Source organism: Gopherus flavomarginatus, chromosome 1 (genome assembly GCF_025201925.1).
Source record: "Gopherus flavomarginatus isolate rGopFla2 chromosome 1, rGopFla2.mat.asm, whole genome shotgun sequence".
Taxonomy (NCBI): Eukaryota; Metazoa; Chordata; order Testudines; family Testudinidae; genus Gopherus; species Gopherus flavomarginatus.
Window position 1 is genome coordinate 125,367,808 of NC_066617.1, and position 24,670 is coordinate 125,392,477.

The 24,670-nt window shown below is 43.6% G+C and overlaps 1 protein-coding gene across 3 annotated transcripts in view; it reads left to right on the plus strand.

The window, feature by feature from the left end:
• BCAT1 (branched chain amino acid transaminase 1) overlaps nucleotides 1–24,670 on the plus strand; it is a 111,072-nt gene that overhangs the window by 12,923 nt on the left and 73,479 nt on the right. For 2 of the 3 annotated variants that reach the window (XM_050969054.1, XM_050969073.1), the window contains exons 1-2: nucleotides 12,687–12,759; nucleotides 14,033–14,104. In XM_050969054.1, the coding sequence (XP_050825011.1) occupies nucleotides 12,706–12,759; nucleotides 14,033–14,104 (126 nt within the window). In that variant the 5' untranslated portion in view covers nucleotides 12,687–12,705. Of the gene's footprint in view, nucleotides 1–12,686; nucleotides 12,760–14,032; nucleotides 14,105–24,670 lie in introns of those variants that run through there. The other variant, XM_050969063.1, reaches the window with a different exon arrangement.

The following is a 24,670-nucleotide window of genomic DNA, read 5'->3' on the forward strand; positions in this document are numbered from 1 at the left end:
GTTATTGTTTGACTAGCTCCGGTGGGAGTGTAAGCATGGCTTGCAGGACAAAAAGGAGTCGTCCTTGAATACCAGAGCCTTTGTTTTTAGTGCACACGTTGGGTCTAGTTCACTACTGCCCTGTACCTTGTAGCTCTTTACCCCAGGGCACAGCAGGCCTAAAAGTTACCGTTCTGATTTGGAAGTATTTTGCATTCACTTTGCATTGTTATAACTGGCTACACAAGGGGAAGGGCAACAGTAAATCAGGTCAATAGGGTTCAATCGTATGTTCCTTCCAAGGCCAAAACTCTCACTGAAATTTGTAGGAGTTGGATGCTCAAGAAATCAGGGTGGATTGTTTTAAATCAAAGCAATCTAAATTGCTGATTTTTAATCATGTTTTGAATTGGCAAGCTGTTTTGCATTTGTCTTTTCAGATATTTTCCCCCAAAAGGGTTGATTCTCGTTGGTTGGTAACCATTAAAACATGTTGATTGGCAACTAAATATAGCCTTTACACCAAATTTAGTGTATTCTACTCCTCCAACAGTGGGGGCAAAAAACCTAACTGGCTTCAAGACTGAGCTTGATAAGTTTATGGAGGGGATGGTATGTATGATGAGACTGGCTACAATAGCATGTAGCCAATCTGCAACTGCTAGCAGCAAACATCTCCAACTGCTGTTGATGGGACACTAAAATGAGGAGGTGCTGAGTTATTACAGAGAATTCTTTCCTAGGTGTCTGGCTGCTGGATCTTGTCCACATGCTCAGAGTCTAACTGACTGCCATAATTGGGATCAGGAAGGAGTTTTCCCCGAGTCAGACTGGCAGAGACCCCTGAGGGGTTTTCCACCATTCTCTGCAGCATGGGGTGTGGGTCACTTGCAGGTTAAAATTATACTAAATGATGGATTCTCTGTAACTTGAAGTCTTTAAACCTTGATTTGAGGACTTCAGCAATTCAGCCATAGGTTATGGATCTACTACAGGAAGGGGTGGGTGAGGTTCTGTGGCCTGCAACGTGCAGGAGATCAGAGTAGATGAACATCATGATGATCACTTCTGGCCTTAAAGTCTGAGTCAGTTAGTTTAAATTTTTTCTAGAAGTTTTAATAGGGTTGCCGATTTTGGTTGGATGTATTCCTAGAGGTTTCATCACATGACTTATCTTTAATTAAAAAGATTAATCTTTAATTCCTGTGGATTCCAGGGCAATCCTGGAGGGTTGGCAACCCTTAGTGTTAATGACTCATTTGCAAGCCAGGGAGAGTCTAATCCCCCACAAAATTGTTTCCTGGTTCTAAAAGTTGTGTAATTCCTCAGACAATTATTTTGCCTCCAGTATGTATACATTTGACTATTATTCACATTATCTTGTGCTAAATATGTGTGAACAAGCCACTTGGCTTGGTCAGAAACTTAAAGATCTGTGTGTGATTTCCACCAACTAGGAATGTCACAAATAAAACACCGTTAAATTTTATTGCATTTTTAAGTCTGGTTTACAGTAGACAAGGTTAGCTGGTATAGCTGTGTGTGTACAAGCAGAAAAGTGCTTTTGCCAATATAGCTTCTACTCATTCAGTGAGCAAAATAAACTATCCCAGCAAAAGTACTTTTATGCTAGTACAACTACATCTGCACTAGGGTTTTTGCCAGTATAAAACCACACCCCTGCCCAACCGTATTATATGGACACAAATTTACAGTGTAGACCTGGCCTTAGAGAATACCTAGGCAAAGGAAATGCTAGACCAGAAACAATGGGTGACCTGATTTTCATTACATTAAGACATCTTTTTGCTGCTCTGGGAATAGAAAGGTGCTTTTAAAGGGGCTATAAATTACATTTATGTCCCCTTCACGCTGCGGAAGTGATGTAAAGGGTGATGTAAAGAGAATCAGGCCAAATAGAACAAGACCCTCGTGTGTTTTTTTTTATACACGTCAAAAATTATTTTTTGTTTTTTAGCAATAACCATGACACCCAGCCATGAATTGTCTGTTTAAGAAATATGTTTATGCATTTATAAGTTAACTTAATACAACTGGCTGCTTTAATGTGTTTTCCTTTGTGTCATTCCAGCAAACAATGCCCTTGTTAAACAAACTAATGCCAGAGCTGACAAGCCAACAAAAGAGACACTTTGAGGCAGTGTTCATAGGGGTTAGAGATGGAAGAAAATCATTAGGAAATCTAGTATTTCTGTCTTCCAGTGCAAGATTGTTTCCTGCAGTGACAAAGGAAGACGCTGTTGAACTAAGCAAAAGGGTGAAGAGAGGAAATAGTATTGAATGAGATAACAAGTTTCATAGAGAAGAAAACAAAAGGAAGAACATTAGGGGAAATAGGCTTAGAAAACAAAAGGAAGAAGACAGAACATTAGAAGGTCACTTGGGAAGGAAACTTCTATAAGGTCATTGTATCTCTAAGCACTGGACTAATGACAAAAAATAGGAAGTAGAATTGTTTGTCTTGTTTTCATCTCTTCAAGGCAGTAGTAACCTGTGAGAGAAAAGCAGCAAAAATAAATCAGGGTGGGGGAGATTCAAGCTGTCCTGCACCTGATGTAACATATGCTGGTGCTAGATAGTTTAGAACACTAACCAGTCAGAATCAGTAACATTTTAGACACACTCTGCATAGATGTAAATCAGTGGCTGCACGTGGTGTAAGGTAGCAGCAGTGCCTACTCTTCAATTGCATAGCTCTTTAGACAAGTTCCCCTTAGGGCTTACTACAGTGAATAAAAATACTTTACATTTCTAAAGAGTGTTTTCTCCCCTCCAGCCCTCTGTCACCCAGCCTGTCAGACACACATTCTTTTTGGGTTTCAGGTGTGCTTTATTCTTTACCTCTTGCTATACCTCTTTATACGCATCATCTCATTTACCTGCTGCTATATGTATCAGGCGTCTTTGCTGTTCCTAGCTTCTTATCACACTAGAAAGCCAAATTCAAATGTTATTCAAGTGTTGTGACCAAAAAGTTTCATCTCCTATATTTTTGTTCCCCCTTTTTATTTTTCCACCTCATGTAAATATCTCCTCCTCCAAGAGGAAGAAAGCATGAAGAGAAGTATTTGTGAAAATATGGGTGAGATACCCATTCTCTTACAGTGGAAGGTGTCCAGTCTTACTCTCTTATAAGTGAGCTAGCTCAGCAGATATTTTCTTTTCATTACATTTTGCACTGTACAACCAATTGCTGACCATGGTATAGGTTAATTCAACAGAGTTAAACTGAAAGCATCTGTGTCTGGCTCTGTGATACCATGATTGAATTTCCATGGTCTAGAGGCCCCTTGTAAAGGTCATGATGAGCTAATGTTTTTTTCAGTTGATGTTATAAATAGTATTCTATGACTCAACCCCACAGCAACATGCAAAAATCTCTCACTCCATCTGACAGAATTCGTGGACCTTTTTTAAACACAACAAGCACCATTACAATTTTCAGTGCAACTTTTTCTGTAGCATCTTTTTTTTGTTGTTGTTGTGTGGCTGCCAAGTGGTACTAGAATTCCCTGGAAAGCCACAAAAGATAGTGATCTTTAATTACTGTTAGCTTTTTAAAAAACCACAGGGATGTTTTGTTTGACACTCTAGTCACACAGTATCAGAAGGGTAATTTTTTGTCTTAAGTTTTTTCTCCTGGTGCTTAGATAAAGGCAAAATTATAGGTGGCTCAGTGGAGCAAACATTTGCAGCACCTCAGGCCCCTGGGTGCAAATCTGTCTACTTAATGATTGTATAGGGCCTAGCACAATGGGGCCCTGACCTGGTTGACCTGTAGGCAGTACTACAGTATAAATGTTTAATAATAATAATGAAGTCATTGAGGCCCAGCTCCTCAAAGGAATTTAAGGATCTGGGCCTGAGCCACTAGATTACCTGTAAAAGCAGCAAAGAATCCTGTAGCACCTTATAGACTAACAGACGTTTTGGAGCATGAGCTTTCGTGGGTGAATACCCACTTCGTCAGATGCATGTATTCACCCACGAAAGCTCATGTTCCAAAACGTCTGTTAGTCTATAAGGTGCCACAGGATTCTTTGCTGCTTTTACAGATCCAGACTAACACGGCTGCCCCTCTGATACTAGATTACCTGGAATCACACATAACAGAAGCTGGAATTCCTATCTTGATAAGGGAGATTAGAGCTTGAAATATTTGCCTCTGGCTAGTAAGTATCTGACAAATATGGACGAGAAGGGTCACTCTCCACGGGCAAGGCCTTAGTAAATTTGCCTGGAAGGGTGCTCTCCTTGGAGCCTCATTGGAGGGGCACTTTTCATATAGCCTCTGGCTATTAGGTGTCTGATGAATCTGAAGAACCTCCTCTGGTCCTGAAGGGAGGAGGAACATTCATTTCTTCTCTCTACTGGAGCCTGAGGGCTGCTTCAAGAGGGTTGAGTTTGAGCTACCCTACCCCATCTGCAACCTGGTGGCAGCTGTAGGTGGTAAAATGCTGTAAGAAGATGTTTCCACTGCACCTCCTCCACTGTAGGTTAGGGTTGCCAGGTGTCCAGTTTTTGATGGAACACCTAGTTGAAAAGAATCCTGGCAGTTCCAGTGAGCACCGCTGACTGGGCTGTTAAAAATCCGGTTGGTGCGGGGATGGCAGGCTCCTTACCCAGCTCCGTGTGGCTCCCAGGAAGTGGCTTACATGTCCATCTGGCTCCTAGGTGTAGGGACGGCCATGGGGGCTCTGCACGCTGCCCCTGCTCTGAGTGCCAGCTCTGCAGCTCCCATTGGTCAGGAACCACGGGGGTGATGCCTGTGGGCAAGGGGTAGTGCGCAGACCCACCTGGCTGTGACTCTGTCAAGGAGCTGGAGATACATGCTGGCCACTTCTGAGAGCCGCCTGAAGGAATTGTCACCCCCTTCTGTACCCTTGTCCCAGCCCTGAGCCCCCTACCACAGCCAAACTCCCTCCCGAAGCCCGCACCTGAGTCCCCTCCTGCACTCCGAACCCCTCATCCCCATCCCAGAGCTGCTTCCCACATCCTTAACCCCTCATATCTGGCCACACACCAGCCCAGATCCTGTACCCCCTCCCACACCCCAACCCCCTGCCTCAGCCCAAAGCCCTCTCCCACACTCTAAACCCCTTAGTCCCAGCCCAGCACTCCCTCCTGTACTCCAAACCTCTCATCCCCGGCCCCACCTAAGGGCCTGCACCCCCAGCTGAAGTCCTCATACCCTCCTGCACCCCAACCCCTTGCCCCAGCCTGGTGAAAATGAGTGAGTGAGGGTGGGGGAGAGTGAGCGATGGAGGTTGGGGGTGGAGTGAGTGGGGGATGGGATTATGGGAAAGGGGCTGGGGCGGGGATAGGGCAAGGATGTTCTGTTTTGTGCAATTAGAAAGTTGGCAACCCTACTAGCTAGGGCCGGCTTTAGACCAATTCAACCAATTCCCCTGAATCGGGCCCTGCCCCTAAGAGGGCCCCGCACCCAAGCCCCAGTATGGTGTACCGTCAAGAGCCAGTGCGCTGTACTGGGGTGGCCCGGCTTCCCCAGGGGACAATTTAAAGGGCCTGGGGCTCCCAGCAGGGGCTGGAGCCCCAGGCCTTTTAAATTGCCACCAGAGCCCCACTGCTGGAACCCTGGGGTAGGGCTGTGGGGCTCTGGAGGCTATTTAAAAAGTCCGGGGCTCGGTTGCTTCTAACGCCCTGGCCCTTCAAATAGCCGCTGGAGCCCCACCGCTTCCCCAGGGCTCCCACGGCTATTTAAAGGACTGGGGCGATGGAAGCAGGGGAGCCCCCGAGCCCTGGGCGGCTGCTGCTATCCCGGTGGGGGAGGGAGGAGGAGGAGGCACTCACCGTACAGGGTGGGCTGTACCCCCTATACCTGCACCCCCTGCCCGCACCTCCTGCCCTGCCCGCAGCCAGCCCCTGTTTCCAGCCAACCCCACACCCCCTGCCCACAGCCAGCCCCTGCTGCACCCCCTGCCCTGCCCGCACCAGCCCCGCACCCCCTGCCCTGTCTTCAGCCAACCCCTGCCGCACCCCCCTGCCTGAAACCATCCAGTTCTGCGCTCCTCTGTCTCCAGCCCTGCCAACCCCTGCTGCACCCCCCTGCTGCCCTGCCTGAAGCCAGCCAGCCCACCCTGCAGCCCCCTGTCTCCAGCCAACCCCGCACCCCTTGCCCTGCCTGCAGCCAGACCCTACCTCCAGTCAGCCCCTGCCTTGCCTCCAGCCAGCCCCATGTCCAGTGGTGCTCTGCAGTTCCCAGGGCAGTAACCCTGCTCACCTGCTTCAATGAGAGGGGCAGGGAGCAGCTGGGACCCACACATGTGCACACCCTAGGGTGACCGGACAGCAAGTGTGAAAAATTGGAACGGGTGGAGGGTAATAGGATCCTATATAAGAAAAAGACCCAAAAATCTGGACTGTCCCTATAAAATCGGGGCATCTGGTCACCTTAGCACACCTCCAGGGAGCGGTGGGGACCCAGACATGTGAAACAAAGCTCATTTCTAGTTCAGGCCCATCTCTTTTGAAAAGAACTTTAGGTAGAGTTAACATACATCCATATTTTCCCAGAAATGTCAGGCTTTTTGGTTCTTAAATTGCCATCGGGGAGGAAAATACAGACGTACGGTAACCCTATTGGTACAAAAAAATACATACTGTGGCACATCCCTTTAATCAGAACTTTTTATGGGGACCTGGTTGCTAAGAAATTAGAGGCCTTTTTTTACATATGGTGTGTGTGTTGTTTTCTTTTTTCTTTTTTTTTTTTTTTAGTCATCCCTGCCGGGGCCCCGCCGAAAATGTTTAAATTGGGCCCTGCACTTCCTAAAGCCGGCCCTGCTACTAGCTGCTTCTTTGGGTCCTCCTTCCCAGTGAATAGCTCTGCACTGCCTGCCTCTTCTACTAATCCTAGCTTTCCCAAGCAGTAGCAGAGTGAAATTGATGTGCTCACTGCTGCCCACATATTTTTAAATAGCTGAAGTGAAAACCAGCAAAACTCTGGTCAGTTTTCACTCTGTTTTCATGGACACTCTGAGCAGCAGTAGAGACACCGGAACAGTCCGTGTTCAGACTCATGTAAGACCTCACTGCATCAGTTTACACTCAGTTAATGTTTGGAAGGCTATTTTCGCAGCCATAAAGACTAGACACTTAGGGACAGATTTTTCAAGAGATCTCTGCGCTTGTTTGGGCACCTAAAATCTGACCACTTCATAAGTGCTCAACACCTAGCAACTCCCAGGTTGCTGCTTAGGAAAGCTATGAGTGGTGGCAGGGGTAGGGCATTGCAGCTGGTTAGTAGAGAGGTGGCCCCAGAAAGGAGGCTGGAGAATATGTAGATTAGTGTGTGCCCACTCAAATGTTTCTGCTGCTGTTCCCAGGAATTGTTATTTTCAAAAGCTGGCCATTAATGTTTCTTAAATGAAAAGTTGGCTTCTGCATAAGTTGCTTGCAATGCATTAGTGTCTCCCTCCTCCCCCTTCCCCAAATTCTCCACTTCTGGTCCTCAGTGATGAGCAAGTGAGTGGAGTTTTCAAGCTATCAAGTCAGTAGACTGGTACAGATGACAGTGTGAGGTCTCTCGTCTGAGGCCTTAAAGGGACACTGTGAACTTTAAAATCTCACTCTGTCTGGAAATGCTTCACATATTTTTGTTGCAAATAACATCTAGGATTACAGTAATTAACAGATTAGAAAAAAAAATTTGTTGTGGACTTTAAGTTGAATTTTTTTTTTGCACATTTAACAGCAGTTACAGTCACTATTTCCCCTTTTGTCTGTGTGCATCCATACAGGATCAGGTGAGGGAATTTAAAATAGGAAAATGTGGTGGTAAAACAAACAAACCTTGGAAGGGGGACTGCGAAGGAGGTGTAATACCTGAAACTAGTTTCAACTAGTGTTTTAATTTGACTAAATGTCAAGGTGATTGTGTCCTTGCTCCTATTTACTATGCATTTATATTCTTAGGCCATGTCTACATCTAAAATTTTGCAGCGCTGGTTGTTACAGCTGTATTAGTACAGCTGTATAGGGCCAGCGCTGCAGAGTGGCCACACTTACAGCAACCAGCGCTGCAAGTGGTGTTAGATGTGGCCACACTGCAGCGCTGTTGGGCGGCTTCAAGGGAGGTTCGGGGAACGCGAGAGCAAACCGCGGCGAAGCTGGTCTCCTTTCCCGGTTTGCTCTCTCGTTCCCCGAACCCCCGAACAAGCAGGTCTCCTTCCCTGCGGTTTGCTGGGTGGTTCGGGGAACGCGAGAGCAAACCCGGGAAAGGAGACCAGCTTCGCCGCGGTTTGCTCTCGCGTTCCCCGAACAAGCAGGTCTCCTTCCCTGCGGTTTGCAGGGTGGTTCCGGGAAACGCGAGAGCAAACCGCGGCGAAGCTGGTCTCCTTTCCCGGTTTGCTCTCGCGTTCCCGGAACCACCCAGCAAACCTCAGGGAAGGAGACCTGCTTGCTCGGGGTTCGGGGAACGCGAGAGCAAACCGGGGAAGGAGACCAGCTTGATTACCAGAGGCTTCCTCAGGTATGCTGGGATACCTGCTTATTCCACGGAGGTCAAGAAAAGCGCTGGTAAGTGTCTATATTTGATTACCAGCGCTGGATCACCAGCGCTGGATCCTCTACACCCGAGACAAAACGGGAGTACGGCCAGCGCTGCAAACAGGGAGTTGCAGCGCTGGTGGTGCCCTGCAGATGTGTACACCTCCTAAGTTGCAGCGCTGTAACTCCCTCACCAGCGCTGCAACTTTCTGATGTAGACAAGCCCTTATAAAGTTAGGCATTTGCCTCAAAATCCTTAGTCCAAATTTCTTCCCTCTACTGTTGTGCTCTGTGCCATTTGTCTGTCTCTCTCCATTCCGTGTGCATCCTTATTTCCATGGTTCTGTTTGTGAATCATTTTGTCATTCTTTGGCATGAAAGGGTCTATATAAACACAAAATTTTGTCAAGTCTATAACCTCCATTAGTGTTAAAGGGACACTCACACTGATAGGTGACTAATATAAACCTTTAATATAACTTTTAATAAAGTTTATATTTCCTTTATACTGGAATTAGTGGAAATCCTGCAGAAGTGTTTGAGAAAGGCAATAATATTCCCCAGTTGATCTCATGCAGAATATTAGCCTTTTTCGTAACTATCACATTCTTAACTCATTTCTAGTTTGTGATCCACTATAACCCCTAGATGTTTTCAGCAGTACTACTGCCTAGTCAGCTGTTCTCTATTTTGAATTTGTACATTTGATTTTTTTTCCTTCCTAACTGTAGTACTTTGCACTTGTCTTCATTGAATTCCATCTTGTTGAATTCAGACTAATTCTCCAAGATCGTTTTGAATTCTAATCTTGAACTTCAAATTGCTTGTAACCCCTCTCATCTTGGAGTCCTCTGCAGATTTTTTAAGCATGCTCTACACTCTACTATCCGAGTCACTAATGAAAATATTGACTAGTATGGGACCCAGGACTGACCCTGTGGGACTCCACTAGATATGTCCTTGACAGTGAACCATTGATGACAACTCTTTGAGTATGATCTTTCAACTGTTTTTGCACCTACTTATGGTAATTTCCTCTAGACCACATTTCCCTAGTTTGCTTATGAGCATGTCATGTGGAACTGTATCAAAAGTCCTACTAAAATCAAGATATAGCGCATCTATTGCTCCCCCCATTCACTGAGCCAGTAATCCTGTTAAAGAAGGAAATAGATTGGTTTGGCATGATTTGTTCTTGACAAATCCATGTTGGCTATTTCTTATAACCCTGTCATCGACTAGGTACTTACAAATTGATTGTTTAATAATTTGTTCCAGTATCTTTCCAAGAATTGAAGTTAGGTTGACTAGTTCATAATTCCTTGGGCCCTCTTCATTCACTTTCTTAGGCCTGGTCTACACTATGCTGTTAAACTGATTTTAACAGCATTAAATCAATCTAACGCTGCACCTGTCCACACTAGACTGCTCTTTATTTAAACGGCTCTTTAAATCTATTTCTCTACTCCTACAAAATGAGAGGAGTAATGCTAAAATCGATATTACTATATCGGATTAGGGTTAGTGTGGACGCAAATCGACGTTATTGGCCTCATTATTTTACAGTAGCTACCCACAGTGCACCGCTCCAGAAATCGACACTAGCCTCGGACCATGGACGCACACCACCGAATTAATGTGCCTAGTGTGGATGCGCACAATTGACTTTATAATATCTGTTTTATAAAATCGGTTTAAGCTAATTCAAATTTATCCTGTAGTGTAGACGTAGCCTTAGGAACAGGTTCTGTGTTTGCCCTGTCCTCCAGGAGCTCATGAAAATAATCACGAATGGTTCCAAAATTGCTACAGCTAATTCCTTAAGTACCTTAGGATGGATTTCATCAGGCCCTGCTGACTTGAATACGTCTAATTTACCTAAATATTCTTTAATCTGTTCTTTCATTATTTTGGCTTGCATTCCTTCTTGTTCATCGTTAATATTAACTGTTAAGTATCTGGTCACAATTAACCTTTTTTAGTGAAGACTGAAGCAAAATAGGCATTAAACATCTCAGCCTTCTCAATGTCATCAATTAGCTCTCCTTCCACACTAAGTAAATCTTCCCCTTCCTTCTTTCTGATTTTTGTCCCTACATGCTTGTGCTGTTCTGTTGTACTCCTGCTTAGCAATTCGTCCATATTTTCAATTTTTTTTGTAAATTTCCTTTTTTATTTTCAGGTCAATGAAGAGCTCATGGTAGAGGCATATACTCTTACTATCTTTTCTTCATATTAGAATCTTTTGCTGTTTGTCTCTAATGTTCTCCCTTTGAGAAGTTTCCAGCACTCCTAAACTACTTTTTCCCCTTATTTTCTTCTCAAGAAAAGTCTGCTTTCTTGAAGTTGATTGTCCTTATCTCGCTGCTGTCACTCCTTCCTTTCCTTAGAATAATGATATCTGTCATTTCATGACAGGTTTCAGAGTGGTAACCCTGTTAGTCTGTATCAGCAAAAACAACGAAGACTCCTCGTTGTTGTGGTGGGTTTTGTTTGTTCTTTGTTTTTTTAAAATCATTTCATGATCACTTTCACCCAAGTTGCCTTCAACTTTCAGACTCACAACCAATTTCTCCCTATTAGTCAGAATTAAGTCTCACATGTCTATCTGCCTGGTTACTTCCTCCATTTAAAGTTGTCCCTAATATATTCCAAGATCTTATTGGACGTTTTGTGTTTTGCTGTGTCTGGGTAGTTAAATTTCCCCATTGTTACCAGGTCTTGTGTTTTGGATATTTCTGTTCGTTGTAGAAATGCTTCCTCCACCATCTCCTCTTGATTTGGTGGTCCGATCTGCTCAGGGGTAGATGTCATACTTGGCACTGTCGGTAGTGCCCATGTGGATGAGCAGCATGAGGTAGTGGTCAGAGGGATAGGTTGCTGAGGCTTATCCTTCTGTGATGTCTTGGATGCAGACTGCAGGCAGGCAGTACACCTCTCAGGATTTCAGGTCAGCAGATGGATGCCTCCGTCTCCCCCCAGAAGGGAGTTCCCAACCACCAGAACCCGATGGCTCCTCCGCTTGGGTGCAGTGCCTATGAGCTTCCGAGATGTGGGGGCAGGTGGCTCTTCCTCAGTCATTGGAGTCTGCTCCTCTCCTCCTGTTGCCAGTATAGCATAGTGGTTCTTGTGTCACAAAGCATGGTCTACAGCAGGAGTCGGCAACCTTTCAGAAGTGCTGTGCCGAGTCTTCATTTATTCACTCTGATTTAAGGTTCCGCCTGCCGGTAAAACATTTTAACATTTTTAGAGGTCTCTTTCTATAAGTCTGTAATATATAACTAAACAATTGTTGTATGTAAAGTAAATAAGGTTTTAAAAATGCTTAAAAAGCTTCATTTACAATTAAATTAAAATGCAGAGCCCCTTGGACCAGTGGCCAGGACCTGGGCAGTGTGAGTGCCACTGAAAATCAGCTTGAATGCTGCTTTCGGCACTTGTGCCATAGGTTGCCTACCCCTGGTCTACAGGTTATAAACAGGTCTGCCATGTCTCACAAATCTGGGGCAGAGACTCTCTCACAAGTGGGAATTAATTTTAAGGCTCTTTCAATCTAATGATAAAGGATTTTGCTTGTACCTGGTTTCTACAAGGGGCTTAAATTTTCCTACATCATTCCCTCCCTCCTTAATGTTGTCTTTATGCAAATTGCCATAACTCCAGACACAGTGGTACACCTCTACCCCAATATAACGTGACCTGATATAACATGAATTCGGAAATAATGCGGTGGGGCAGGGATGCGCACTCCGGTGGATCAAAGTAAGTTCAATATAATGCGGTTTCGCCTATAATGTGCTAAGATTTTTTGGCTCCCAAGGATAGCGTTATATCGGGGTAGAGGTGTACTTGTCTCTTGATTTAATGACTGGGATGAATAGCTACAGATATATCATCGTCATCTTCTGAGCAGAGAGTTATATGGGAGTATGTGGATATTTTAATGAGAATATTGTGGGGCTGGTTTATATTTTACCAACATATACTAGTAATCCCCTTGGCACTGAGCTGGCCTCTTGGACAACACGGTGCTGCAGTTTAAATCGTACATCATGTAGTTACTTGCAATGCATTGGCATGATTAGGGGTTTGGTTTTCAGCTGTGGTGGTAGCTGTACTGCTGCTTCTGATCCTCAGCTGGGTTGCAGAGAGTGCCTCAGTAAGCAAGAGGTGCACTGTACATGCTCACCCGGCAGCATGGCGAGCTCATTGACAGCTGAGCAGGGAGCAGCGGATGCCTTCTCTTGCCAGGTATTTCCCACTTTGCATGACTTAATTAATTTATTTTTGGGGGCAAGAGAGAAACAGGGAGAAAGCATCTGATCCAAGGGAGAGAACTTAGCTTCCCCTTCTCCTGGCCCTTAAACATTCCAGCATTGTTATCCCCCTCCCCCAGATGATCCTAGCACAAAATCCCTTTTCACCTAATTGTTCTATCATTTAACCCCCTCCTCCCCATACCACATTCATTCTGGCACTGAAGCCTCTTAATGCCCTTTCCCTCCTGTCCATCCTCCTGTGCATTCTACTGATCTTCCCTCTTCCATCCTCTTGTATATTCAGCACCATAGCCTTCCGAGTGCCCATCCTCCAAATATTCCATCCCTGTGATCCCTGCCCGCAAAGCCTTCCTGCGTCCCTTTAATCTTTCAGCACTGTCTTGGAAAGTCCTGATTAGCTCCAATGATCAAAGCCAAAAAGACATGTTAGATTCCCCCCTCCTCTTTACCCAGGTGCCGCTGTGTGTAATGTGTGTTTCATATCTGTGACCAGAATGCTGTAGAACTGGCAGAGAGAGGATGCTAAGAAAGCAACATGGAAGCTGCTTTGAGGACATGGGATGCTTCTGCTAGATGATTTTCTTTCGTGGGTCATGCGCCTGCCGACTTACTCTTCTGATTTGCACTATTGCTCCTCTTTCCTTCAATTGCTAGCTAATATAATCCCACTCGTCTGTGGAGTACTTAAAAGACACACAATGGCTATAAGAGAAATATGGTATAGATTCATGACTAATTTTGTTTTTGTGGATGTTCGTTCATTACCGCTTATCTCATTCAATTAAGGACGTATGGTTTGGAGTAAATGTTTCCTCCCTCTCCCATCATTTTCACTGAATAAAGGCACAGAGGAAACCACAAGGCTGAGGTGTCTGCCTCTAAAGGGGATTCAGTGACCTGATATAATTGTGTAAAATCCCAGAGTATTTATTCAGCTTTAAGTGAAACAATTGCACTTTTGTTCTCGGACTGTGACCCTGAGACATATAAGGCTAATGTTGATTTAACCAGTCTTGCTAAAGCCCAGAAATGTAGTTATATTAAATCACTCAATTGAAACAAAAATAAAAAACAAAAAACAAAACAGGAGGATGGTGGAAAATACAGTGCCTAATATTCTTATTCTGATCAAGTGATGATGAAGCCTGATTTGATTTTTGTCATGCAAAGTATTAATTGACTAGGTATCTGCCTCTTTGCAACATGCATTTAATTTGGTATCTCCTGCTTTTTATTTCTTGCAGGGCTGTCAGAATGAGTGCCCAGCTGGAGGATGTACAGGGGGAGCCACAAAGCAAGTGACTGAATCTTTCAAGGTAAGTTGTTTGCAGAAGGATGGGTGCCTGAAACATTTCAGAGAGTGATCTGGCGAGGTTTATGATCATGTGCACGACGCTGGATTTGAGGACATGTCTGATAATCATAATGCTGGACATAAGTGTTTTATGCTGATAGCATTTGAAGATAATGCATTAACCCCTGTAGAAATTAGAGCATTCCAAACCCTGCCACCCACATTTGTTCATTATTGCAGTGAGGAAAGAATAAGCAACTGCTATCTTATGTGATCAGCTGCTTGGGATATGAGAAAGGAAGAAGTTGGATGCTTCTTAAATATCATGTTCACAAGTCTGAGGATTTGGCCAAGTGGATTTTGCTGGGCTATTAATGTTGATTTTTCAATAAGTCTTGGAGCACTGGGGAAGTTCCAGAAGATGGGGGGAAAGCTAATGTCATGCCATTTTCAAAAAGGGTAAATGGGGATGACCCAGGTAATTATAGGTCTGTCAGCCTGACCTTGATCTCATGCAAGAAAATGGAGTGGCTGATACAGCACTCAATTAATAAAGAACTAACAGAGGGTTTCCATGGGTTTATGGAAAAACAGATCCTAACGATGGTTTTTTTTTTTTTTGCGATTATAAATTCGATTGATAAAGGTAGCAGTGTTGACACAATATACTTAGACTTCTGTAAAGCGTTTGACTTGGTACCACACAACATTTTGATAAAATTAGAACAATATAAAATTAACATGTCACACATAATATATAAATATTATTAAATATAACTGTAACCAGGAATTTTCATTGAGTGGATCTGTGTCTAGTGGGATCCCACAGGGTTCTTGGCTCTACGCTATTTAACATCTTTATCAGTAACCTGGAAAAGAACATAAAATCATCACTAATAAAGTTTGCAGATGACACAAAAATTGAGGAAGTGGTAAATAATGAAGAGGGCAGATCACTGATTCAGAGTGATCTAGATCACTCAGTAAACTGGATGCAAGCAAGCAAGCTGAGTTTTAATTCTGCTAAATGTAAATGTATATGTCTGGGAACAAAGAATGTAGGCCATATTTACAGGATGGGGAACTTTAACCTGAGGCCAGCCAGGAGCACTCACGGGCTGATGACGAGGATGGCTACCAGTCCTACTGCACTGTACCGTCTGCCACCGGGGAAGAGAGGGGAGAGGATGCTGCATTTCATTGCCACAGCACCGTGTCTACCAGCAACATGCAGTAGACATACGGTGACATTGAAAAAAGTCAAGAAACGATTTTTTTCCCTTTTCTTTCACAGGGGGGAGGGGGAGTAAATTGATGAGAGAGACCCTGAACCAGACCCTACAGGCATTGGGAGCTCAGCCAAGAATGCAAATGCTTTTCGGAAACTGCGGGGACTGTGGGATAGCTGGAGTCCTCAGTCCCCCCTCCCTTCCTCCATAAGCGTCCATTTGATTCTTTGGCTTTCCGTTACACTTGTCACACAGAGTCCACAGCACAGTGCTGTATCATAGCTTGGAGATTTTTTTCAAATGCTTTGGCATTTCGTCTTCTGTAATGGAGCTCTGATAGAACAGATTTGTCTCCCCATACAGCGATCAGATCCAGTATCTCCCGTACGGTCCATGCTGGAGCTCTTTTTGGATTTGGGACTGCATCGCCACCCATGCTGATCAGAGCTCCACGCTGGGCAAACAGGAAATGAAATTCAGAAGTTTGCGGGGCTTTTCCTGTCTACCTGGCCAGTGCATCCAAGTTCAGATTGCTGTCCAGAGTGGTCACTGTGGTGCGCTGTGGGATACCGTCCGGAGGCCAATATCATCGATTTGTGGCCACACTAACCCTAATCCGATATGGTAATACCGATTTCAGCGCTACTCCTCTCGTCAGGGAGGAGTGCAGAAACCGGTTTAAAGAGCCCTTTATATCGATATAAAGGGCATCGTTGTGTGGACAGGTGCAGCGTTAAATCAGTTTAACGCTGCTAAAATCGGTATAAACATGTAGTGTAGACCAGGCTACACTAAGACTAAAAAGTGCAGGCAAAGTGACAAGTGGATCAGCAAAATTTGAATTACCCAACTTCAAAACTGATAACTGATAACTTTGAAAACTACTAAATAGTTGGAATCTTGAATAGATTTGAGACCCTACCAGAGTATACTGATGCTGAAACCACCTGGATGGACTGGATCTCCTTTAATACTTTAGCCATCACGGAACAGTTGCATATGGCTTGTTTGATAGGTTATACGGTCATGTATTCTAAGCTAAATGGCATTGTAACAAAGCAATACATGGTGACTGCAAAGCTTTTATGGAAGCCAGAGCCATTGCACTTGAGAGCGCATCTGCCAGGAGCGATTTTGCTTCCTTTTATGAACACTTTTGTGACCTCACTGACAAAGACCGTAACAAGTGAATGACCTAGTCCATTTCAAGTCAGCTAATTGATACAGAAGCAGAGTAAATGGCATGCTGGAGTGAACATTTCAGCCAGCTGTGAAATTCACCCCCAATATCTTTGGACCCTGATATTAAGGCCGCTACTGAGTTGACTCATTCTGCACAAAATCACCTTGGCAAATTCACTGTTGATGACATCCACAGAGATGTAAAGAGAGCTAAGGGAAATAAGGCACCTGGAATCTGTGGAATTCTTGCAAAACTCTTTAAAAGTGCTGGACCGGCTATCTTTTATGTGAGTACGATGCTGTTCAGCATCATCTGGAGAATCGGTCCTGTCCCACTGGCAAAAAAGCATTGTTTTATTACTTTGGAAATGTAAAGGCAGCAGACGAGACTATTGTGGCATTACTCTTCTGTCCATACCAGGGAAAGTTTGTGGTGTGTGTTTTTTGCTTCTGCCTTGTCGGCCCAAGCTACTGATATCTTAAGAAGCAAGAGAAGACCACAAGAAGCTTCGATTCCGGCTATTTTGCTGTGGAGCAATTTGTCACAGTCCATAGCTTAGCAAGAAGGCAAGAGAATTCAAATTGTATTCATGGATATCAAGGCTGCCTTCGACTCTGTTAACAGGGAATCTCTGTTAACAGGGAAACTCATAGCCATTCCTGACAAGCTCTGCAGAATTTTCTGTCTCTTATATAAGATGACTCCTCAAGTTGCTTTCTTGTAAATGGGAAAGAATGCCCAACCTAATTTGGAAGAAGACAATCAACAAGGATGCGTTGCTGCCCCAGAACACTTCCATGCTGTCATAGACTATGCCTGAACGGACACTAAATAAATGAATTTTAGGTATACCACATGATAATGATAACCTCATTGACATTGATTTTTGCCAATAACATATTGTTTGTTGAATCTAAACCCCGGGAAGCTTAGTGGCGAAAGTCAGCCTGAAAATTAATTTCAGTAAAACCAATTTTTCCATTAGGCAATTTCAAATGAGCTTCCGGCTCTTGCAACTTAGTGGGCGATCAACCAATGGAGGTTATCTGTGATTTCACCTACCTCGTCTCTGTTATCAATTACACGGGCAGCATCAAGAAAGAACTTGAAGCACAGAATGAAAAAAGCACAATCGGCAATAGGATGCCCCATCAAAAATGTCTTTCACAAACAGAGCACCCTGATAAGTAGAGAGATGAAGATGAGTATATATAATGCTTTGGTGGTCAGTATTCTGACCTATGGGACTGAAACATGGCTCCTTACTGTCAAGTGTGCAAGAAGTTGGACACTATTCAGATGAAGCATCTCTGAATGATTGAAACATCAAATTAAAGTCAAGTGAAGTGACTTGCTTCCTAACTAGACAGGTCCCACTCTCACTCAGGTAGTATGCTCAACTTCTCCGAATGCCTACCAACTTCCCTGCGAGAATCATCTTCAACTTTGACCCAATGAAAGAAGGAAGAAGGACCCCCCTTCCCAAAGATCTAAAACATGATGGCTGGACAGTGTCAGTAGACACCTATCCTTCATAGGCATCCTACTACATAACATGCCTGATTTGGCTCAGGGCAGAACATCATGGAGGTGCATAATGCATTTTGTGGCTTATGTACTGTCCAAAGGACTGCCTGAGAACTAACCTAACCTTACTGCATCCGGTGTCTGCTAAAAAGTTGCTGGATATTAGTCTTTACATTAAATAAAAATGGCATTTCTGTGTACCTTAACACTTACAACATACTGCCGTTCCCATATGTAAAACAGTATCATCCAGTATTGATTCAGAGATGGAAAATTCCTCCCAACAAAGACTGTATCCTATCCATTTATTATTCCTATTTATTAAGCTTTGGCAATGTTCAAAACCAAGTCATTTCCAGCCTGCTTCAAAGAGTTCTGGAGTCAAGGGTCTGAGCAGCCACTCCAAAGCCTAGCACCTCAGCTCCAGCACACTGTCAGTGCTTAACAACCAGACAATACTTTATTAATGCTGATGAGCTGCCAGATGCGGCTACGAAGCAGTGCCCCGCTTTTTCCTCTTATGTTTAGAACTTAAAGCAATTTAAGATTTTGCTCTTCCCTTTTCCTCCTGTTGCCCTCTACCCCCTCTGCAAAATGCAGTGGTGGTTTTAAGCAGTGTATGTGCACAGATATCAACTTCATTTTTCTGCAGGAAAAGTGGAGCTCAGCAGGAGTGCCCCAGAAACCTTAATCTTCTGTGCTATTTTTTTTGCCTTTGCTTCTTCCTTCTCTCCTCATTTCTACTTATCCTTTTTGGTTTTGTCTGTACAAGTTTTGCCTTTCTTCCTTTTTTCACATCTGTGTTTTTTTTTTCTCTCTCTTAATACTTTACACTCATCCTTTAAAAAGCCCCATCAGACTTTTGCAAATGTTTAAAAAATGAGTTGAAAAAAACCCCAGTTGAACTGTCGTGCTTTTTCAGCATTTCCTTGCATGTTACTGTTGACTACTGTGGTATTTGGGATGAAATTCTAATGATAACCCTGGTAATCAGCCTGCCCTTCCTGATTCTTTGCTTGCTATGCTAGCCCAGTGCATACTTCTGTTTTTGGCGTAAGTAATTTCCTTTTAGCTGCCCAGGCTTAAATCAGAAATAAAAAATAAATGCTACCAAAGGTTATAATCAATCTTGATAAGGCCTGTTCTGATCCTGGCTTTCATTTGACATTCACGAGGGTTTTGCCACTGACTTCACTGGTAACGAGATTTGTCCACATGGCAACAGGCTGCCACTTTTCTTGTAGTTCTTGCCTCCCTCTGCACATAAAGAGGGATGCCGGTAAGCCAGAGCCTAATATCTGCCATTTAGTAGTGGGCACCACAGTTCTGCCTGTGTGGTAATGGTTTTAGGATGACTCTTCCACTAGAAGTTCTGCTTTGGAGAATGTCAGTTTTTAAAAATAATTATATCCTATGGTAACTAGTTGTCAAGCTTCAGGGGCCCAGTATATATAGAAATCTAGAGCTGTTCTGTTGACTGCCTTTGGCAGACAGACTAGGTAAGTTTTTTTTTTTTTCATTAGGTCCACTGTTATCCTCTGATGCCTTTATACTTGATAGAGGTATAAAGAGGCCTTAAAGCCAGTGGCTCTCCCCTGTGTAAAAAACAAAACACGAACAAACCTCAAAATAATCCTGCTGTAAGGGTTGGCAGAACTGCCCTATGTGCTTTCTCCTCCCCCACTTGGAACCTCCAGCATATGCCAAAGGGAGGAAAGACAGGACCAGAATGCCAATGTGCTCTGACTATTTTGGGGCCGTGGGTGGACTGAGCATAGATTAGAGCAGCCCTGTGGCTGTGCTAAATTACACTGTCAGGCAGGTCCCCAGCAGGCTGAGAATACTGGGAGGCACTTTAGTTTCCCCCTCCTTCTGCTCCCCTCCATTCCCACATCTCAGCCAGAATGGAGAATCATGACAGAGTCTCTCTGAGGCAAGAGAGTGCTAGCAGGAAGGCCGGAGGGTCCTGAATGGAGAAAGCAGCCAGCTCAGGTTAAGGTCGAATTTGTAAGTCCATTTCTGCCTTATGGCGCTGTTACTTGAGGTAAGATATTAAGTGCAGGCCCCTGACAGGGATGAGTTTTTAGAAAATATTATATTGTCTGTGTGTTTGAGAGGGCCGCCTGGGGATCCTGCTGGTCACACTGTATGAAGTAGTAATTTATACTTGCTTTGAACTTTACACCCAAATTTAAAACACTGTATAAATGGGGGAGGGGCAGAGAAATAGTGGGGAAAAATAAAACCCCAAACCAATCTAGTGCACTTTACAACCACTTTAATGGAAGCAAATAGCAAAGCTGTGACTTCAGACACAATGATATTGCAAAGAGAATCAAACTCAATAGGAGGCTGATTACACTGGATAAAGTTGCTATTTATGCACCAATCGCCTGGTGGTCCAAGATGTGAGGAATGGAAGTACAGAAAAGAGGGCATAGTGCAATGGTGTTAACTAAAATGTATTGTGTAAATTGTGTAATGCCCATTCTTGAATGCCAGATTCCTTCTCCTGAGACAGCATTTCTTCTTAGGCCTTGGCTACACTGGCGCTTTACAGCGCTGCAACTTTGTCACTCAGGGGTGTCAAAAAAACACCCCCCTGAGCGCTGCAAGATACAGCGCAGTAAAGCGCCAGTGTAAACAGTGCCGCAGCGCTGGGAGCGTGGCTCCCAGCACTGCAAGCTAATCCCCATGAGGAGGTGGAGTATGTGCAGCCCTGGGAGAGCTCTCTCCCAGCGCTGGTGCTGCGACCACACTCACACTTCAAAGCGCTGCCACAGCAGCGCTTTGAAATTTTGAGTGTAGCCATACCCTTAGACCCTAGCTTGCAGTCTTTAGACAGGTTAAACTCCTATGAATGTCAGTGGGACTGTTATCTAACACAAAACTTGAGGCTCATCTCATTGCAGGCTGGCGGGAAGTGTTTCTTATGGGTCTTTGGGTGTGCTAAGTACCAAACTCCACTACAAGCTTTTCATTGCTCTCAACTCTCATTGACTACTCTGAAATCAGTAGACTAGATTCCGCATATCCAACACATGAATTATCACTAAAATACCTTTTAAATTTCTCCAGCAACCAGAAAGCTAACCCTTATTGTATTCAAAGTCTAGGCTTCCTGAAGAATCAATCTCTCATTTGCAATTGATACAGCACCATTAATTAAGTTAGGGATGAGGCACATCAATGGGAGCAATGCTTACACTGCTGCTATCTGTATTGTATCAGTTTTATGTACAATGGATTTCAGTCTCTAGGGCTGTCAGCCTAGCACCTTTCACCAGCATTCATATCACTTTTCAAACTAATCGTTCTCTATACTTTTCAAAGGACTGTCGGGAGGGATAGCTCAGTGGTTTGAGTATTGGCCTGCTAAAGCCAGGGTTGTGAGGTCAGTCCTTGAGGGGGCCACTTAGGGATCTGGGGCAAAATCAGTACTTGGTCCTGCTAGTGAAGGCAAGGGGCTGGACTCAATGACCTTTCAGGGTCCCTTCCAGTTCTATGAGATAGGTATATCTCCATATATTATTAACAAGGCATATTTAGCTCTTTTGATGTCTTTTACATCTAACTTCTAGTTTGTATTCAAAAGAGTGCAGTACATGAAAACACAGGAAACTGATCAATGAAATTGTGCTCATACTATGCATTGCAAAAAATATTTCTGAGGTTGACGCACATACAGGAAATGAGCTTACACAAGTGCAAAATCTTCACAGCAGAACACATAGTCTCCAACTCTGCCAGGTAGTGATAACATGCAGTGACTGTGATTATGATTAAGGCATTTGAGTGTTTATGGTTCCAGATTAGATTAAAGTTACTTTTTAAATTACATAGAATCATAGAACATCAGGGTTGGAAGGGACCTCAGGAGGTCATCTAGTCCAATCCCCTGCTCAAAGCAGGACCAATCCCCAACTAAATCATACCAGCCAGGGCTTTGGTTGGTCACATTCATGATTACGCCAAGGGTAGATTAATGTTGCTTGGGTGTCAGCTATTCATTTCTATACTTTATCATATTTGAATTTCATATTTAAATATAACCTTTGCTCTGAAGTTCCTGGGTTTGTAATGTTTGCTCCTGGGATAATTACAATATCTGAATAACTTTTTTTTACCCTTGAATTACTGCTACTTACTCTGAACCTTAACTGTATCTTAACATAGATTTTTGTCATGGAATTTCCTTTTTTTAAAAAAAAGTTCATACTTGATCAGTAAACAAGAAATTCAAGGCTTCCTCAGTTTACAGAATCTTGCCCTTAATTTACAATTGACTTACTAGTTTAGAGGGCACTATGGTTACAATTGATTTAGGGTTTAGAGAGCACTTAATGGTGTTAGTGATACAGGCACTAGACGAAAGCGGGGGGAGAGGGAGGAAGGGGAGAGTGCAGATTCTGAGCTTTTAAAGGCTTCCTCCACATGAACCTGTATAGTTGAGTAATATACACTCGTACTTACCCTCAAAAACAGTTGTTAAAGAGAAACAACTGTGTCACAGTAGCACCAAACACAGTGCACGTGCTTATGGTCCATATTGAGAGTTTGCCAGTAAAATTTCCTGCACGCTGTCAAAGTTAGAATCAGGACTCACAATTTGTCAGACCACTCTGTTTTATTAGCACAGCGCTCTGCCAATAACATTCAGAATATGTGAGCGGCCATGCAAGGCCAAAACAGTCTTATTTATACAGATAAAAGAGCGGGAATCAGACAAAGGAACAAAGAAAGCAAAACTGTAAAATTCACCTGGGGCACAGCATGCATATCCTACTTCCTTACTAACTCTTTATGGATCTGAGGCTAATACTTCACCAATTGCCCTTAAATGGTGCAATTGTTCTATGTGAATGTCTGTATTCCTGACACCTGGATTGCAACATTCCAACAGTTTTTCTTAAAGGTACAGACAGCATTTCTTTAATCCTTTCTATTTTCACAATATAATTCATTCTACTTTCACAATCCCTCCTTTTGGTCAAGCGCACGCCATGACCAACAATTACTGGGTTCCACAAATTAACCGTTTCTTATCTTTTTGTTCATCAGTGATATTCAAAATCATTATATTAGCACTCTGTTTTGGGGCAGCCATCTGGGTGACACAATTCTGGATACAACAGATTAACTGAAAGCATACAAAATTACTAAGATTTCAAACAGGATAGTTAGGGCTCCCTGAAACAACCAGTTTCCTATGCCAGAGAAATTGAACAGGTTACTTAGCCACTTCCATAAAGAACTCAGCTCTTCATGAGGAAGATATGTGATTTGTTCTAAGTGGCTAGCGTGATCTATTACCTCATTGGTATTGTCAGGTATAAACACACAACATTCTTTTCCAGTGAGAGCACAGGTCCCTCCTTTGGCCGCCAGCACTATGTCTAATGCCTGACGGTTTTGGAGGGCAACCTGTCTGATCACCCCTGTTTCTTTGGCCAGGGTTTTTAAACTTTCTCCGGTTTCATTTGCCATTATTTCAACCACTGCTTGTAACCTTAGGAGTCTTTTTGCGTGGTGTATTACTCCCCCAAGTGGGATAAAGGAACTGCCAATAGCCTCTTCCCAGGTGTCATTACTGTTCCATATTGTGTTAAACGGACAAGGTCCTCCAGTGAGGTCTGGGGAATTGAGTGGGATAGCCAGGACAGGAACACCAGTTTGAGAGTGGGCTGGGATGTGGCTGCAGACCCAGCATTTAGAAATAATAAGGGTCTGAGCTATCCACACTTGCTGCTGGATAAAAGAATTGTCATTGTGGACTCCCCAGACCTTAAGACACCAGCAGCCGAAGAACAGGCACCCCCAGAGACGCATGTTGGAGGCAGGGCCCTTCTGGTTCTGACAACCTCAACTGAGGGAACTGCAGTTACAGTTTTATGTCCACCAGGAAGCAGGCGCTAGGCTCACTACTGCTTCTTCTTGGGCCTTGCTTTATGTAGTCATCTGCTTCTGGCAACCCTTACGAGAGCGTAGATTGTAAGGTATTGCAGGCTGTTCCTCTACGTCTTCTTCTGGAGTAAAAAAATTGACTCTGCGTGGTCCTGAGGTGGTGGTTGGTTCACTGGGGTGGTGCATTCTTACACTGCGAAGCATGTATCCACTCTGAGATGCCAGACAGCTTAACAGCCGTCCCTTGACTCTGGCTATAACAATGGCCTTCACACCTTATCTTTTCCTGATGCATACATTTCTCATTCACACAAATAGATTGAGAATACAAACAGTAGTATTTTATATCTAACAAAAAAGCATTGCTAATTAAACCTTGCTAAGTTTTACAATTGATAACTAAGACAATGTACATTGAGACCCAGGCCTTCAATGTTTCTCTAATTTACTTAACATAGACACAATAGAGAATTCTGTCTCTTACTATCTAAATTTTAAAACAAAGAGTTAGAGGGGGCCCAATTTGTAATGCATATGGGAAAACAGAATCTTGTAGTCCCAGGGGGTCATTTATTTCTGCTATTTAAAAAAAGTGGCTAGCAGGATGAAATCAAATTATACTTTTAATTCTTATGGGACATTATAAAATCCTGCTCCTACATATCCCCCTTTTGACACTAAGATTATTAATCGCCAGTGTCACTTCTTATTTAGTCCACATAATAGAAAATACTGGGAGGTGATT